Source organism: Ranitomeya variabilis, chromosome 8, assembly GCF_051348905.1.
Source record: "Ranitomeya variabilis isolate aRanVar5 chromosome 8, aRanVar5.hap1, whole genome shotgun sequence".
Classification (NCBI taxonomy): domain Eukaryota; kingdom Metazoa; phylum Chordata; class Amphibia; order Anura; family Dendrobatidae; genus Ranitomeya; species Ranitomeya variabilis.
In genome coordinates, this window is record NC_135239.1 from 54908091 (window position 1) to 54923029 (window position 14939).

General features: G+C 45.4%; 1 protein-coding gene across 1 annotated transcript; it reads left to right on the forward strand.

The window, feature by feature from the left end:
- Positions 1–217: 217 nt before the first annotated feature.
- TMED5 (transmembrane p24 trafficking protein 5) lies at positions 218–12192 on the forward strand. Its single transcript, XM_077278701.1, has 4 exons — positions 218–620; positions 5663–5760; positions 5845–6028; positions 11909–12192. The coding sequence occupies exons 1-4, from the start codon at positions 426–428 to the stop codon at positions 12125–12127; spliced, it is 696 nt and encodes a 231-aa protein (XP_077134816.1). The 5' UTR covers positions 218–425; the 3' UTR covers positions 12128–12192.
- Positions 12193–14939: the final 2747 nt, after the last annotated feature.

Sequence of the window (14939 nt, forward strand, 5' to 3'; positions counted from 1 at the left end):
CGGTGACTGTAGTGCGTGCTGTTCCCAGAGCAATGAGCAGCAGGCGCGTGTAGTATAACCAAATAACTAATGTTATATACAAGGATGACGTCACTCTGATGTATCATGGGATTTGTAGTTCTTAAAACCTCAAAACCCGGTATTATGTGGCCCCCGAGAACTACATTACCCAGAACACCACATTCCCTGCAACCCTCGTCGCTGCTATAGCTCTTGCGGCCGGTAGGAGGAGAGCATGGACTGGTGGGACGGGACCGGCCGGACCGTACAGCTGGGAGTGCAGACGTTACTGTCCCGGGGCGCGGGGTGACGCTGCTGATTGGCTGCTCCGCTCTCTTCCGGGCACGGCCCACAGTGGGGAGAGGAGGTCCCGCACGTGCCTGCCCTCCATGTAGCGCTGCTGGCGGGGAGCGGGCACCGCGGCCATGGGGAGGAGGAGGGCAGCGCTGAGGTCTCTGCTGGCCGCACTGTGCTGGCTGCTGCTGTGCTGGGTGCCGCGGGGCTGCGGGGGCTTCTCCCAGGCGGTGGACAATGACTTCACCTTCACCCTCCCGGCCGGCCGCAGGGAGTGCTTCTACCAGAGCATGAGGAAGGAGGCCACCCTGGAGATCGAGTACCAGGTACACCGGGGGGCGCTGCTTGGCTGGGGCTGATGTGTAAGGCCACGTTCACACCGAGAGCTTCCGGGGTTATCATTATGTAAAATAAGTTACTTTCATTGTGGGTCTTTTTTTTTCTATCTTGATTCTTCATTTTTGCGTCTTGTTGGTGCATCCTGGTATAAATCTGCTTTGGTTTTGATACTTCCTGGCCTTGACATACTGAACTGCGCATTACTCGTGCAAATCTGTGGGGAAATTCTGCACAGAAAACTCTGCGAGGGAAATGGACAAGTTACGGATTGTAAAGGCCTCAGTTTTCACTGAATAAATACAATGCACAGGGGGCTTCCGATCTCTATTAATCCCACCCATTATGCTGGAAGTGTCACACGCTGCGTTTTTGAAGCAGTGAAGAAATGCAAAAAAAGCTCCATAACGTCATCGTGTGCACACGGCCTGAGACTGACAGTCATGGAAAAAGTTCATTTTCATTTTGATGACCGATGATTTGACACATAAATGAACCGTGTAAACGGATCAGTAACGCTTCTGATGAGCCGCGATGATTTCTAACCCAATCTGCTACATTCTCGGGTTTCCTTGATTTTGGTCGTTTTGTCACTATGCTGAAAAGTTTAATAAAAAAATAAGATAAACCCATCCTGTACTGCACGCCGGGCCCCCTATAAATAAGTGTCGAGCTGTCGGTCGCCCCCTATAAATAAGTGTCGAGCTGTCGGTCGCCCCCTATAAATAAGTGTCGAGCTGTCGCCCCCTATAAATAAGTGTCGGGCTGTGGCCCCCTATAAATAAGTGTCGGGCTGTGGCCCCCTATAAATAAGTGTCGGGCTGTGGCCCCCTATAAATAAGTGTCGGGCTGTGGCCCCCTATAAATAAGTGTCGGGCTGTGGCCCCCTATAAATAAGTGTCGGGCTGTGGCCCCCTATAAATAAGTGTCGGGCTGTGGCCCCCTATAAATAAGTGTCGGGCTGTGGCCCCCTATAAATAAGTGTCGGGCTGTGGCCCCCTATAAATAAGTGTCGGGCTGTGGCCCCCTATAAATAAGTGTCGGGCTGTGGCCCCCTATAAATAAGTGTCGGGCTGTGGCCCCCTATAAATAAGTGTCGGGCTGTGGCCCCCTATAAATAAGTGTCGGGCTGTGGCCCCCTCTAAATAAGTGTCGGGCTGTGGCCCCCTCTAAATAAGTGTCGGGCTGTGGCCCCCTCTAAATAAGTGTCGGGCTGTGGCCCCCTCTAAATAAGTGTCGGGCTGTGGCCCCCTCTAAATAAGTGTCGGGCTGTGGCCCCCTCTAAATAAGTGTCGGGCTGTCGCCCCCTCTAAATAAGTGTCGGGCTGTCGCCCCCTCTAAATAAGTGTCGGGCTGTCGCCCCCTCTAAATAAGTGTCGGGCTGTCGCCCCCTCTAAATAAGTGTCGGGCTGTCGCCCCCTCTAAATAAGTGTCGGGCTGTCGCCCCCTCTAAATAAGTGTCGGGCTGTCGCCCCCTCTAAATAAGTGTCGGGCTGTCGCCCCCTCTAAATAAGTGTCGGGCTGTCGCCCCCTCTAAATAAGTGTCGGGCTGTCGCCCCCTCTAAATAAGTGTCGGGCTGTCGCCCCCTGTAACTGCATAATTCTGTTTCTCAGACTTTCAAGCTTCATGGAAACCAATGGCAAAATGAAGCCAGACTGTAAGTTTCCGACCAATGAAAAGCTGCAACATCAGGGTTCTTGTATCCGGCCCCGCTCGATGCTTTAGGCTTTCTCTCCTGTTCCTGTGTTGCACCACTGTCCTCAGGGCAGACTGTACAGGATACGGGGCATTGACTGCACATATAGTTGAAGGATAAATATTTACATTTTTGATATCTTATGATCCGTGTTCAGTACTATTGATGTGTGGGAATCCCGAACATGAGACCACCAACCAGTCCTTCACCTGAAAAGTTAGAGGGGGGTTTAGATCCTCATTTAGCAGGAGCAGAGTGAACGATGAAGGACTGGGCCCATGTTCCCTGCATTTAGAGATCTTCTACTACCCCTGTAACGCCTGTCATGAAATGTCCAGTGAATTTCCAAGGTTTTGGTAATCAGTTTCCAGCCATTTCTAAGTTCTCTGCTCGGTGTCGGTGAAGGAGAATAATCTCCCCATCCAGATTTTAAACCCAGAACAAAGCTAATATTTCTCCAAGGTACTAATTAGCTTCAATAGTATGCCGTCTAAGGCTGCGTTCACACCACGTTTTATGCTGTTTTTGATAGCCAAAACTAAACGCATATTAAAAAGGTTTAAGTAGCGATCTTCCTTTACTGTATATCTACCCCATGCTTTGGCTTCCGAAAATGATTTAAAAAGCTGCATTGGCTGGAAACTTGTGAAAGCTCATGTTCCTAATGTGCCCACAATTAGGAATTGCTGCGGTTTTGACACTGTGTATTTATGCAGCGTCAAAACCGTAGCGTCCAGATGTTACAGCATAGTGGATAGGATTTCTAAAACTCCCATGTCCACTATGCAGTCAGACGCCCGCGGAGACGGACATGCAGTGTGTCTCTCTCCAGACTGCGGCACGTCAATTTCTCTTGTGGAGACGTTAGTCTCCGCAACAGAAATGTAACCATTGAATGTGGTAAACCCACATGGTTCAGTGAACACGTGAGGATTTACCTGCATTCAATAAAGCGCAGCGAAAATATGCTGCATCCAAATTGCTGCTGCCTCCGGATCCTGAGACCGTAGCCTTAGGCATCATCCATGAAATTAGTTGGTGTAAGCCAAAACCATCAGAGGAACCTACAGAGAGAACATGTCATTGAGTTGCTCCTCATCCTCGTCATGTGTGTGTGCGCACAACGTCTTTTTCCAGAAAGGTGAACGCACCAAGTTTTCAAGCAGAAGACACTTAAGAAAAAACGAAAAAAGGTACTCTAACGTGGCTCCATATATACAAATCCTTATACTTACTTAATCCAGACTCCTCATCCTCCCTCGTCTTCTATCCAGTGTCTCTGGCAGGCCACAGACTAAAGCTTGCAGGAGTAAGGGTATGTGCACAAGTTGCAGATTTCCTGCAGATCTGCAGCTTTTTTTTTCCACGCAGAAACGCTGCAGATCCGTAAGTGATTTACAGTACAATGTAAATCAATGGCAAAAAAAAAAAATGCTGTGCTAATGGTGCAGAAAAATCTGCACAGAAAACGCAGCAGATTCAAAAAAAGGACCATGTCAATTCTTTGTGCAGATCTGCTGCGTTTCTGCACCCATTCCATAATAGAAATTTGCAAGGGTAAAAAAAGGAAGAAATCCGCACAAAAATCTGCAACGTGTGCACATACCAATAAAAGACGCAGATTCTGACCTGTGTTTTCTGCCAAGAAATTCAGAATCTGCACAGAAAATTCCAGTCAAATCTTCAACGTGTGCACATAGCCTTAGTGATAGAGCCAGTGGCTCTGTGCTCCGTCACAACTGTTAATTGCATCGGTGTCCTCAGGACACGGTCACCCATATTGCCAAGGCCAACGGCCGGACCAGCCCATCTGGCATTTGCCAGAATTTCCAGATGGCCAGTCCAGCCCTATATGGATGTGCAGAGTATCCAACCTGTGTACATGCACCCTTACTAACTGCAAACAAAATATATATTTCTCCACTTCAGAAAATCCACAGCATGACTGACGATGTGGACAATCCCCTAAACTCACACTTGCATCCTGCAGAAACTGCCTTTTTTTTTTTGGGGCATAAGGAACTTTTGCTCCAAACTTGTTCCACAACAAATCTGGACCTTGTGAACATACCCTTGTGGTACTTGTACCAAAAACATTAAATTCTTTAGTATATGATCACGGTATCTGATGGAGGGAGCCCAGAATGGGTTGATGGCAGAGGCCTGCTGGAAGCCGAGTGCGCTGTGCAAAGATGGATGATGTGGGAGCAAAGTTCTCCTACAGCGAAGGGAGAAAGCGTCACTGGCTGCTCACGCCACTCTAACACATATTACTCCCCAATATTCAGTATCTGCTGGAATATGTAGTGCCACTTGCCATGGTGTCTTCCTTTATTAACATTTTAGGCAGTATGGCTGATAAAGAACTTACTGCTAGTAATAGAATGTCACCGATGTAACAAGTCAGGTAGGAAGTCTTCGGCTATGTTCACACGCTGCGGGTTTCGCTGCGGACCCGCAGCTGTTTTGCAGCTGCGGGTCCGCATCCTTTTTCCATGTAGGTTACAGTACAATGTAACCTAATGGAAAACAAAACCCGCTGTGCCGACGATCCTTTTTTTCTGTGGAAAATCCGCACGGATTTTCTGCAGAAAAAAAGAAGGACCATGTCACTTCTTGGTGCAGAATCGCAGCGATTCTGCACCCATAGAAATGCATTGAACCGCTAACTTCCCGCATGGGGCTGTGCCCGCGTTGCGGGAAGTTAAGCGGATAATGTGCGGGTGGTACCCGGGGTGGAGGAGAGGAGACTCTCCTCCAGGCCCTGGGAACCATATTTGGGTGTTAAAAAAAAAAAGAATTAAAATAAAAAATCATGCTATACTCACCTCTCTGCGCTGCCCGCGGCGTCCGGTCTCAGTTGCTGTGCCGAACAGGACCTGTGGTGACGTCGCGGTCACATGACCGTGACGTCACGAAGGTCCTTGTCGGCACAGCTGCTTGCAGCGCCGGGGAGATCGCGACGTCAGAGGGTGAGTATAGCCAATTTTTATTATTTTTTACATTACTATTGATGCTGCATATTGCTGCATATGCAGCATCAATAGTACAGCAGTAATCCCGCAGCGGAAACCGCGGAACAAACCGCGATAAATCTGCAGGGATAACCGCAGCGGTTTTGCCCTGCAGATTTTCAATTCCGCTGCAGGATTAACCCGCAGAGGAACCCGCAGCGTGTGAACGTGGCCTTCAGCTGTTATAGCTGCATGGGGGGAGCAATGCCATATTAATGTCTATGGATTGTTATTGTGTCGGTGTCCCTATACTTGTATCCATACAGTGTAGATAAAATGTGTACATGGTCTTACTGCATCTTTTACGTTCTTTATGTTAAGGTCCTAGACGGGGCAAGTTTAGACATTGATTTCTACCTCTACTCTCCAAGCGGAGTCCAAATCCTATCTGAGGAGCGACAGTCGGATGGTGTCCACACGTAAGTTACGTAAGAAAAGAATAAAACCATGATGATTCTTATCTTTAGTATACAAAGTGACATGCTTTTCCTCTTTACCCACAGGTTGGAGACTATAGATGGAGATTACCAGTTCTGCTTTGACAACACCTTCAGCCGCATGTCAGAAAAGGTGATCTTCTTTGAACTCATATTGGATCATATGGGCGAAGAAGGCGAAGAGCAGGAAGACTGGAAGAATTATGTCATTGGCTCAGACCTCTTGGATATGAAGCTGGAGGATATACTGGTTGGTGCCATTTGCCTTATTATTGTGTTCAAAGCTGGGTTTACCTTTACGTCTTGTTTCTTATTTCAGTTATTGTGATGGTTGTGTTCTATAAAGCAGACTCATCACACAGGTGTAGCAAAGCTTGACAAATATGTACCCTCATAATAACTTGTCTCAGAAGGTTCTGACTCGAGGATTAAGAGATCCTCCTAGTACTGTGTTTTCTGCATCACGGCAAATTTGACATAATCTGTTCACAGTGGTGAAACTAGACCCTGCCCCCATGTTGGTCAGATGTATGGGCCCTTGTAGCGTTCTAAATTCCATAAGGACATATGAGTTGCACCCCCTCCCCCCCCATTACGTAGTAATGTCCCCCATCTTGGACCCTTTCTGGTATATATTTTTCTGGTATCTATGTCTCCTCTTCTGCTGCTGTTTTTTAATGCATAGAAAAAAAAAATTATACTCACTTTCCCTCCGCTCCCCCCGCAGCACGGCGTTCTCTTCTGAAGTAGGCAGCTGACTTCAGTGTGCAAGTGTCAGGAGTGCATGATATCACTGCTATGCTCCCCCAGTCACGTGTCGAGCACACATATGTCAGCTGCTGGCATCTGATTGACCAGCAGTGTGCATAGCCGTGCACAGACTCAGCGGCTCTCTGCACTGCAATACACTTCAACTGAATGTGCGTCCAAGAACATACATCCAGTTGAAATTTGTGCCAGCAATGCGCGAACCCTTCTCCCCGATGGGCGCGGTCTTGACCACTATCGTTACGCCCGTTTATCTACTATATAATTGTCTAAGGGGTACTTCCGTCTGTCTGTCTGTCACGGATATTCATTGGTCGCGGCCTCTGTCTGTCATGGAATCCAAGTCGCTGATTGGTCTCGCCAGCTGCCTGTCATGGCTGCCGCGACCAATCAGCGATGGCCACAGTCCGACTAGTCCCTCCCTACTCCCCTGCAGTCAGTGCCCGGCGCCCGCTCCATACTCCCCTGCAGTCAGTGCCCGGCGCCCGCTCCATACTCCCCGCAGTCACCACTCACACAGGGTTAATGCCAGCGGTAACGGACCGCGTTATGCCGCGGGTAACACACTCCGTTACCGCCGCTATTAACCCTGTGTGACCAAGTTTTTACTATTGATGCTGCCTATGCAGTGTCAATAGTAAAAACATCTAATGCTAAAAAAATAAAAATCATTATATACTCACCTTTCGTTGCCTTTCCCGCTCCTCGCGACGCTCCGGTGACTGCTCCATGCAAGCGGCAGGTTCCGGAGGCAAGGATGGTATGCGAGAAGGACCTGCCATGACGTCACGGTCATGTGACCGCGACGTCATCACACCCTGAGACCGGAAGCTGCCGCCTGCACCGCACACAGGCGACAGAACTACAAGGGGCCCTCGGAAAGTGAGTATATGTTTATTTTTTATTTTTTAACCTGTGATATACGTGGCTGGGCAATATACTACGTGGCTCAGTGCTGTATACTACGTAACTGGGCAATATACTACGTGGCTGGGCAATATACTACGTGGCTGGGCAATATACGTGGGCTGTGCAATATACTACGTGGACATGCATATTCTAGAATACCCGATGCGTTAGAATCGGGCCACCATCTAGTTCATAATATAAACCTTCAATTTCCTTATACTTTATAAATCTTATGTAGGAAATTAGTAAAAGTTACTTTCTAGACCTCGATTGCCATGGGCTTTTTTGACAATCCAAGTATAGTTCAGTAGAACCACAGGAGATCTGGTCATTGGTACCTTATTATGGATGCTGAAATTGTCCTACAGTACATTAGTCCTCTGAATTTGGGTTAAATGTTCAGAATGACAATTTTTCTCCTATTACTATGTAATTATTTTCATGGAAGCAGGAGGCCTTTTCAAAGCCCCCATCACTTGCACAGGTTGGGCTTCATTGGATATCATTTTACTTAATTATTCCAGTATATAGAATATGATTAATCGCAAGTTCTGGGCCCTTTAGGGGGATTAAAAATTAAAACAAAATGTTTAAAACAAAAAAAGACAAAACTTTAATCACTCTTCATTTTCACAATTCAAACGTAAAGCCCATTGTAAAAAAAATAAATAAAAAGAATATTTAAGGTGTTTCTTAAAGCTTAAACGTTAACCCTGGGTTAGGGGATGACGTCCCAAGAACAAGGGCCCTGAAGAGCTGCGAATGAATTCACTCTTAATACGAGCGCTCCCATTAGAATGAATGGACAGGCAATGCACATGATCGACCTCCGCTCCATTCAGTCAGGGCTCTTCTGGACCCGTTTTCTGGATTGGTGCAGGCCATGGCGATGAGACCTCCACCAGTCGGAAAGTTATCCCTTGTACTTTGGATAGGAGATAACTTCCCTTTTAATATCATTGCATCTATAAAAAAACAAAAAAAAAATCTATCAGAATATTAAATTATTTATCCTATAAGGTAAATGCCATAAAAAAAGAAAAATAATGAAAACCAGATGTGTGGTTTGGTTCTTTTGCTGCTACACTGCCCTCAAAAATGAAATGTAAAGCTATCAAAACGTCATAAGTGCCTCAGTTTGATACTAAGAAAAACTACAGCTCGGCATACATAGAGCCCTGCAAAATTGTTTTATCAGCAGAAGAATTAAAGTATTATTATTATAAGTTGAGTCATGGAAAATGGTGCTCCCTTTTTGTTTAGTTTTTTTTTGCTTAAAAAAAATAAATAAATAAAACTAGAGAAATGTCATACTTCCTTTACCATACTGACTTGGAGAATCATGGTGCCAGGCAATTTTTGCAACAAAATCAGACCCCAAAACACAATTGTGTTATTGCTTTTTCTATTCAGCATGCATTTCGCCTCACTTCATTTTGAGGAATAAAAATAAATTCCAAGCCCTCATATATAGCTGTCGATGGAAAAAAATGGAGGGGATAATATAACGAAAGCGTAAAAATGAAAATCGGCAGCATCCTTACAGAGAGAAGATTAGAGATGCTTGCAACTATGTAAGCAGATGGCTGCAGAGAATGAAAGAAAATACAGCTTACTACATTGGGGAAGACTGAAAAAGTAAAGTTGTAGATTTGTGTCCATTTTAAAGCTACGTTCCTACGATGAGTTTTTGAGTATTTTTGAAAAAAATGCAATTAACCTATTTTACTTAATGGGTGCAGAAAATCTGTAACATGGAAAAACTCTCCAAAAGCTCATTGTGGGAACGTAGCCTTAGGGAAGGTGGCCAGAGTCCAGAATGGAAAGCTCCAGTGCACACGAACAAGCGGACATATCTGTACATATTTGCCATCTGTAATGTTCCTAATCACTGATAATTACGTTGCCTTCACTGCTGCTACATCCGGCACTAATGTCATGTTTAGTTTTTTGATAATTGAAGCTGCTATTTAAACGTAGAAGGCAAATACAACTGGGCGTCACCGCCGCCGACATGAAGGATTACAGACCGGCTTTTGTTGTAGAAGTTACACGTAAGAAAAGGGAACCTGTTATCTGCAGTGACCTTTGCATTGCTGGATATTGTGCAAGAGTTTTAGGCTTCAAATCTAATTTTTTTTAACTTGCTGCATCCAAATATCTGAAAACTTCTGGGTACAGTTTGCTTTTAGTTTAATTCATTGACGTGATGGTGGCCTTCACCTTTTGTCACATTACCATGATCACATAATGTGCAAACACGTACTGCTCCCCCTAAAAAAAAAAAAAAAAAAGTAAGATGTGATGCACTTTTGTGAGTAGTCAGTGCAGTAGTAGTGACTCCCCCCAAAAATGTATCAGTGGTAAGAAAATGTATGAACCTGTAACTTCATTCAACTGAATAACATTGTGTCACCCTACTGCCCCTAAAGCAAAAATGAAATTAAATTATTTTTCAATTAGGGCAATACTGCAAAGACAAACTAAGGCTACGTTCACATTTGCGGCCAGCGCCGCAGCGTCGGGCGCCGCAGCGGCGCCGCATGCGTCATGCGCCCCTATATTTAACATGGGGGCGCATGGACAGGCGTTGTGCTGCGTTTTGCGCCGCATGGCCGCAAGCGTTGGACGCAAGAAACGCTTCAAGTTGCATTTTTTTTGCGTCCAACTTTCGGCCAAAAAGGACGCATGCGGCGCAAAACGCAGCGTTTTAGCGTGCGTTTTGCCGCGTTTTAGTTTGCGTTGTGCGCTGCGGCGCCGACGCTGCGGCGCACAACGCAAATGTGAACGTAGCCTTAGACTACACCCCGATGGGGACAGTGATGTCTGTACAGTGCCGCAGATTATGATGGCGCTATACAAGTATAAGAAGTGGCAGGACTTTGGAAGAACATTTGATGTAATGGGGAAAAAATGTGATACACATGAACCCATCATGGGACAAAGCAGAGGGTAGAATACAATGAAATAGATGGACCTTCCATAGTTGTGAGTGTTTGTGTCTTTTATCAAGAATTCTCGGTAATAATACACAACTGATACATTTGACTGTTGGGAAAGATTCCAGAGAACAATGATCTGCATGTAAACCAGTTTGTCCTCGGGTGGACCAGTCCTGTCCGTGCAGCTAAGTGGTGCCGTTGTGAAGCAGTTGACAGTGTGCAGTTTTTGCAAAACCGTGCATGCTTAGCTTTTAGGGTCCCTAGGCCTGGCCGCTATGTACACCTGAAGATCTGGCCCACCAGTCGGGTGAATGAGTATGAGGGCTCACCGGTAATGCTGTGGCCATGCAGTGCAGCGGCACTGGGGGGTCCTACCCTCGATACATGTATATTTATATTATGAAAGTGAACTGCACACGTCACAACTGTGCAATGTGGCCTTATACAGTACATGGAGAACCTGACAGCACAAGGTTTACTTTAGTAAAGACATGACTTGTGACGCTGTTGTACTGATTACATAACTTTGCATAAAATCAGCTTTGTTCTTCTCTGATCACTACTTGAAGTTTTCTATTAATTAGCTCTTGTCCCTGTCTGAGATTGCCCGATCCCTCTGCTGCCTCCGATCTTTGTACGACAGGTCTCTCCTGAGATTTCAAACAATGGAGGCCGGCCATTGACAGACCGGAGAGGCTGGGGAATCACAGACTGGGAGGAGAAGACCCAGATCACAATCCGGCCCCTGAGCACAGAACTAAGTATTTTGAAAATGTGAAATGATTAAATAAGAACCACAAAGCGGATTTATTTTAAAAAAGGTGGCAATGTAATCTGTATTACAGCCATGTCCTGCAGTTTTGACATACATGTACGTCTAGTCATGTCCTTGACTTTGATGTGGGTTACCAGGCCGAGCCCGCGTATTTCCTCGCACATGATGGCTGATTTAATCGATCTGACAGTCGCATTTAACATGTGACGAACCGGCATGGGGGTGCGCCGTTCCACGCTCCTATTGGAACACCCATAATCGTCAGGCGCCAATGGGTTACCATGACAGCCAGGGGGTCTACTGATGACCCCCCCAACCCCCTCATGCCTGTCATTATGGATGACACGGATCCTAAATACAGATTTCATTATGTCTGTGTGTCTGGTGTCCTATAGAAATCTCATCCGTATACAATTGTGATCCTAAGCAGCTACCCCCTTGTAAATAAATGAATCAAGTGGTTCTAGACAGTCTGTATCCAGGTGCAAAATTTTATTCCCAAAGCCAGATCTGTTTTGTCAGATAAACCAGTAACCATCCTAGGCAATATATACGCTAGTATATAGGTGCAGCTGCTAATTCCATGACCTGAAATATCACCCCCCATATCTGCCTATGAAATTGGCTGGGGATTAGTTGGTGTGCAGAGCAGAAAATTCAACAATAGTTATGTGAATTGGCCATAATGTTGAGTCTAGTCATTTAATGTGAGATATTTTCATTTTTTTCTTTCCAGGAAACTATCAACGGTGTCAAAGCCAGATTAGGAAAAAGCCTCCAGATCCAGACTCTGCTGAAAGCCTTTGAAGCAAGAGATCGTAATATCCAGGACAGTAACTACGACCGAGTGAACTTCTGGTCCACGGTGAACTTAGTAGTGATGGTTGTGGTTTGCGTCACCCAAGTCTATATGTTGAGGAGTCTTTTTGAGGACAAGCGGAAAAGCAGACCCTAACGCCACTACCACCTGAGGGAAACTGAGCCAAGATCATGGGGAAAATAAACTTGATTAAATGGGGACTTAATAATGGAGTTTCTATTTATGACTTAACTTTGATTGTAGATTTGTAACATTTTTAGTTTAAAATCTGGTCCAGGCACATAATTCCTTTGTTTTTATTGCCATAACGTTTCATTAATGATTACTTATATGGAGAGAGTAGGTATAATGGGAATGAACCTATATATCAAAAAGTGTTGGAGAAAATACTATTTGGCTATGTTCACACATTGCTTTTTTGCTGCTTTGTTTTCTGAAACTAAAACCTGATCTCTTCGCAGTAAAGTGTCAGGTTTTGCTGTGTGGTTTAGAATCCCAAAGTTCAGCTTTGCTTCCACCATATAAGCAGGGACAGTACAAGTAATACAAGGTGTTAGGCCACCAATGCAAAAGAAGTATGTGAAACCATAAAATATTTTTGGAGAAAAAAATGGCAATTTGATCAAATTATTTAGTGGAAAAAGTTTTTTTATGTCTGAAAAATAGTGACTAGTCTGAACAAGAAAAAAAAGTTCATGAAAAAAAATACACAATTACAAATGTAAAAAACAAGGGGAGATGGGAATTGGTCAGGCGGGGTTTACCTAAGACACTGGCTGGGCACTGTTTACTTTCACACATTACACTAATTTTAACCAAACTATACTAATACTATGGTCGGTGTCACACTAGGGAGGGCAATGCGAAAAACTCGCACATCAATTTCCAGCACTCCGACTGGAGCGTGTGGCTGCATTTATTTCTATGCAGCTGAACGCTCTGGTCCCGAGTGCCAGGTATTGATGTGAGAGGCTGGCGTGAATTTCTCATATTGCACTTGCAAGTGTGACAGCGGCCTATCTGCCATACTCTGGTCAGGATGCCAACAACTATGGGCAGATTCCTCTCTAATCAGTCAAAATACACTGCTCCAAAAAATAGAGGGAACACGTAAACAACAGAATATAACTCCCAAGTAAATCAAAATTTGCCACAGAAGACCAGCATTGGCAAATTCGCCACTGGCTCCCTGTGCTCTTCACAGATGAAATCAGGTTCACATTGACCACATGTGACAGAGTCTGGAGACGCCGTGGAGAGCGATCTGCTGCCTGCAACATCCTTTAGCATGACCGGTTTGGCAGTGGGTCAGTAATGGCGTGGGGTGGCATTTCTTTGCAGGGCTGCACAGCCCTCCATGTGCTCACCAGAGGTAGCCTGACTGCCATTAGGTACCGAGATGAAATCCTCAGACCCCTTGTGAGACCATATGCTGGTGCTGTTGGCCCTGGGTTCCTCCTATTGCAGGACAATGCCAGACCTCATGTGGCTGGAGTGTGTCAGCAGTTCCTGCAAGATGAAGGCATTGAAGCTATGGACTGGCCCGCCAGTTCCCCAGACCTGAATCTGATTGAACACATCATGTCTCGCCATCCACCGTCATGTTGCACCAGACTGTCCAGGAGTTGGCGGATGCTTTAGGCTATGTGCACACATTGCAGATTCGCAGCTGTTTTCCACGCGGTTTACAGTACCATGTAAACCTATGGAAAACCAAATCCACAGTGCACATGGTGTGGAAAATACCGCGCGGAAACGCTGCGTTATTTTCCACAACATGTCAATTCTTTGAGCGGATTCCGCGGTGGTTTACACCTGCTCCTCAATTGGAATCCACACAAAAACTGCAGGAAATGTGGATTTTGCAAAACTGGTGCTGGAAAATCCGCAATGTGCGCACATAGCCTTAGTCCAGGTCTGGGAAGAGATCCGTCAGGAAACCATCCGCCGCCTCATCAGGAGCATGCCCAGGCATTGTAGGGAGATCATACAGGCACGTGGAGGCCACACACACTGCTGAGCATCATTTCCTTGTCTCGAGGCATTTCCACTGAAGTTGGATCAGCCTGTCACTTCATTTTCCACTTTGAGCATCATTCCAACTCCAGACCGCAGTGGGATATTAGTTGTGATTTACGTTGATCATTTTTAGGTTCTATTGATTCAACAAATTCCACTATGTAATGAATAAAGATTTAAAACTGGAATATTTAATTCAGTGATATCTAGGATGTGGGATTTTAGTGTTCCCTTTATTTTTTTTGAGCAGTGTATGTGACAGAGCAGAAAGAGACACCAGGCCGATAAACAATTCCAAGAAGATTTATTGGAACAGGGAACTGGGACAACACAAATGAAAGTAATTCTGCAGCATCCACAGAAAGGGAGTAGATCCGGGGACCGGCAATCAGACGCCAGGGAAATGGCAATAGTCCTTAAGTGAATAGATCCTGGGATCCACCCCTCTATGGGGGAGGGCTCCCCCCTACTGGTTGTTAACTTCAGCCTGATTACATAGCAGGCCGGGGAAGGGACACGCTGTTACAGTGTATTTATCGGTAAATTTCAGGAAAAAAAAAATCATGGTCGGATTTCCCAATAATGTTTTTACTTTATTAAATAAAAAAATAAAACTTGAGAATGGCTGTGTGTGTATATATCCCATTCCTTGCTGGTGTTCCAATAGTAAATCATATTGAGTCTTTGAGCCCCATCCATTTGCGATTTATTGAAATTGGTTTTCTGTTGCCTCGTAGTATTTGATGACGTTTTGTGCCAAATTCTTTAACTGTGTTATCAGAGATTGTTTTAATTTATTTTTTTTCCCCTCCTGCCGTGAAGAACAGACAGGCAGGTAGATGCCAACTTCCTGCTCTATTTTGCCCAGCAGCGGGTCAGAGTAGTCACTGATTGCTCCTGCTTGCAATTTTGCTGCTTCATTTGACCT